At 34.4% G+C, this 1,528-nt stretch overlaps 1 protein-coding gene across 3 annotated transcripts in view; it reads left to right on the top strand.

Annotated features, from left to right (window-relative positions):
- LOC123005795 (probable 3',5'-cyclic phosphodiesterase pde-5) overlaps positions 1-1,528 on the top strand; it is a 52,984-nt gene that overhangs the window by 38,567 nt on the left and 12,889 nt on the right. For all 3 annotated transcript variants that reach the window (XM_044399763.1, XM_044399772.1, XM_044399779.1), the window contains 2 exons: positions 530-756; positions 813-1,156. In XM_044399763.1, coding sequence (XP_044255698.1) covers positions 530-756; positions 813-1,156 — 571 coding nt within the window. The remainder of the gene's footprint in view (positions 1-529; positions 757-812; positions 1,157-1,528) is intronic.

Here is a 1,528-nt window from a genome sequence, read left to right as displayed (position 1 = left end):
TATTTACTGACCAACTAACAATTTCTTATTTTCTTTCTTCCTTAACAATTTTTACTATATTTTTGTTATTTATTCATGTAAATACTTTATGAATTCATTTAAAAAAAAATCAAAATATTGATTTTGATATAACCTATTTCCTTAATATTTGATTTTTTACAGAAAAAAATAATTAACGGTTTTTTTCTTATTATTTTTTTCTATTATGAAAACCCGCCTTACCTCAATGTATGAAAAGATCAAATAGTGGATTGCTAGAATGGTCATATTGATTTCAATTTGCTCCGAACAATTCTGCCTGGACGGTTTAACAGAAATAGAAATACGGAAACAATAAAAATGAAATACCCATTTTAACGCCTCAGAAAACATCAATCCTTCCTACGTCTAGATCAATCAGTTCAATTCCTGTTCAAATCTCAACAAATCGGATCTACGAATTGCATTTACTTAGTGTCAATAGAAAAATTCAACAATAACTCTAAAAAGAAAGTTGATTATTTCACATTTGCTTTGTTTTCTTGTTCAGGGGGACATTGCTCATGTATTATGTCAAGCGTTAATGCAGCCCGACGGTCAATTAGCTGCAGTCCTCGAAATGTGGCGTCGCGAACATGAAGGTTCCTTCCACGAAGAGGACGAGGAAATCGCATCCAGTTATCTAGTCTGGGGAGGGATAGCTCTTCACTACGCCCACCTTTATCTCAACATGAACAAGCAGAAGAAACTAAACGATTTTCTCCTGGCAGTCGTCAAGTACGTCACATGTCTCCAATCACGCCGAAATGAAACTAATCTATTGAAATGTTTAGATCGATTTTCCAAGATATGGTCAGCATGGACATGCTGGTGATGAAAATAATGAACTTTGCTCAAAGACTGGTGGATGCGGATCGAGCATCCCTATTTTTGGTTGACAATAAAAGCAAAGAATTATATGCCACTATATTTGATGTGGGAGTTGAGAAAGATGAGGTCGAATGTTCGAATGGCAGCGGTGACAACGAAGAGTTTGTAAAAGTCGACACGTCAAAGGAGATTCGGTTTCCTCTAGGGACGGGAATCGCAGGACAGGTGGCTATGACCGGGGAAGTTCTCAACATCAAAGACGCATATGCTGATTCGAGGTTTAACCGCACGGTCGATCAACTTACAGGTATGTCTGTATGTACATAGATTATTTAATAATTTCATCTAAATTGACACGTGATTAAACATCTTGAGATGTTTGACGCCTTGTATCAACAAGAAATTACACTACTCGGGATTAAAATTTGTACACTTACAAGACATGATTAAAATTTCGTAACAATTGGTCAATGTTTATTTATTTTTAAAAATAATTGACGCTTTTATAAATAAAAATAGTTCTGTGCGAAAACAATATTGTTAATTTACCAAGCCTTCTTTTTAAAACTCTTTTTGGAGAAAAGATGAAAATTTGACAAAAAAACTTGGTTTGCGACTACTGTTGAAGCTTAAGCTGTTAAAACATTTTTCAGCATTGGATTCCCCATTAATTTTATAT

The sequence above is a fragment of the Tribolium madens genome, unplaced genomic scaffold, assembly GCF_015345945.1.
Source record: "Tribolium madens isolate multiple individuals breed KSU strain unplaced genomic scaffold, Tmad_KSU_1.1 Scaffold_11;HRSCAF=98;Tcas5.2_LG3b, whole genome shotgun sequence".
In the NCBI taxonomy this organism is placed as follows: domain Eukaryota; kingdom Metazoa; phylum Arthropoda; class Insecta; order Coleoptera; family Tenebrionidae; genus Tribolium; species Tribolium madens.
Note: the sequence above shows the minus strand (reverse complement) of the source record. Positions and strands in the feature narration are given on the sequence as shown.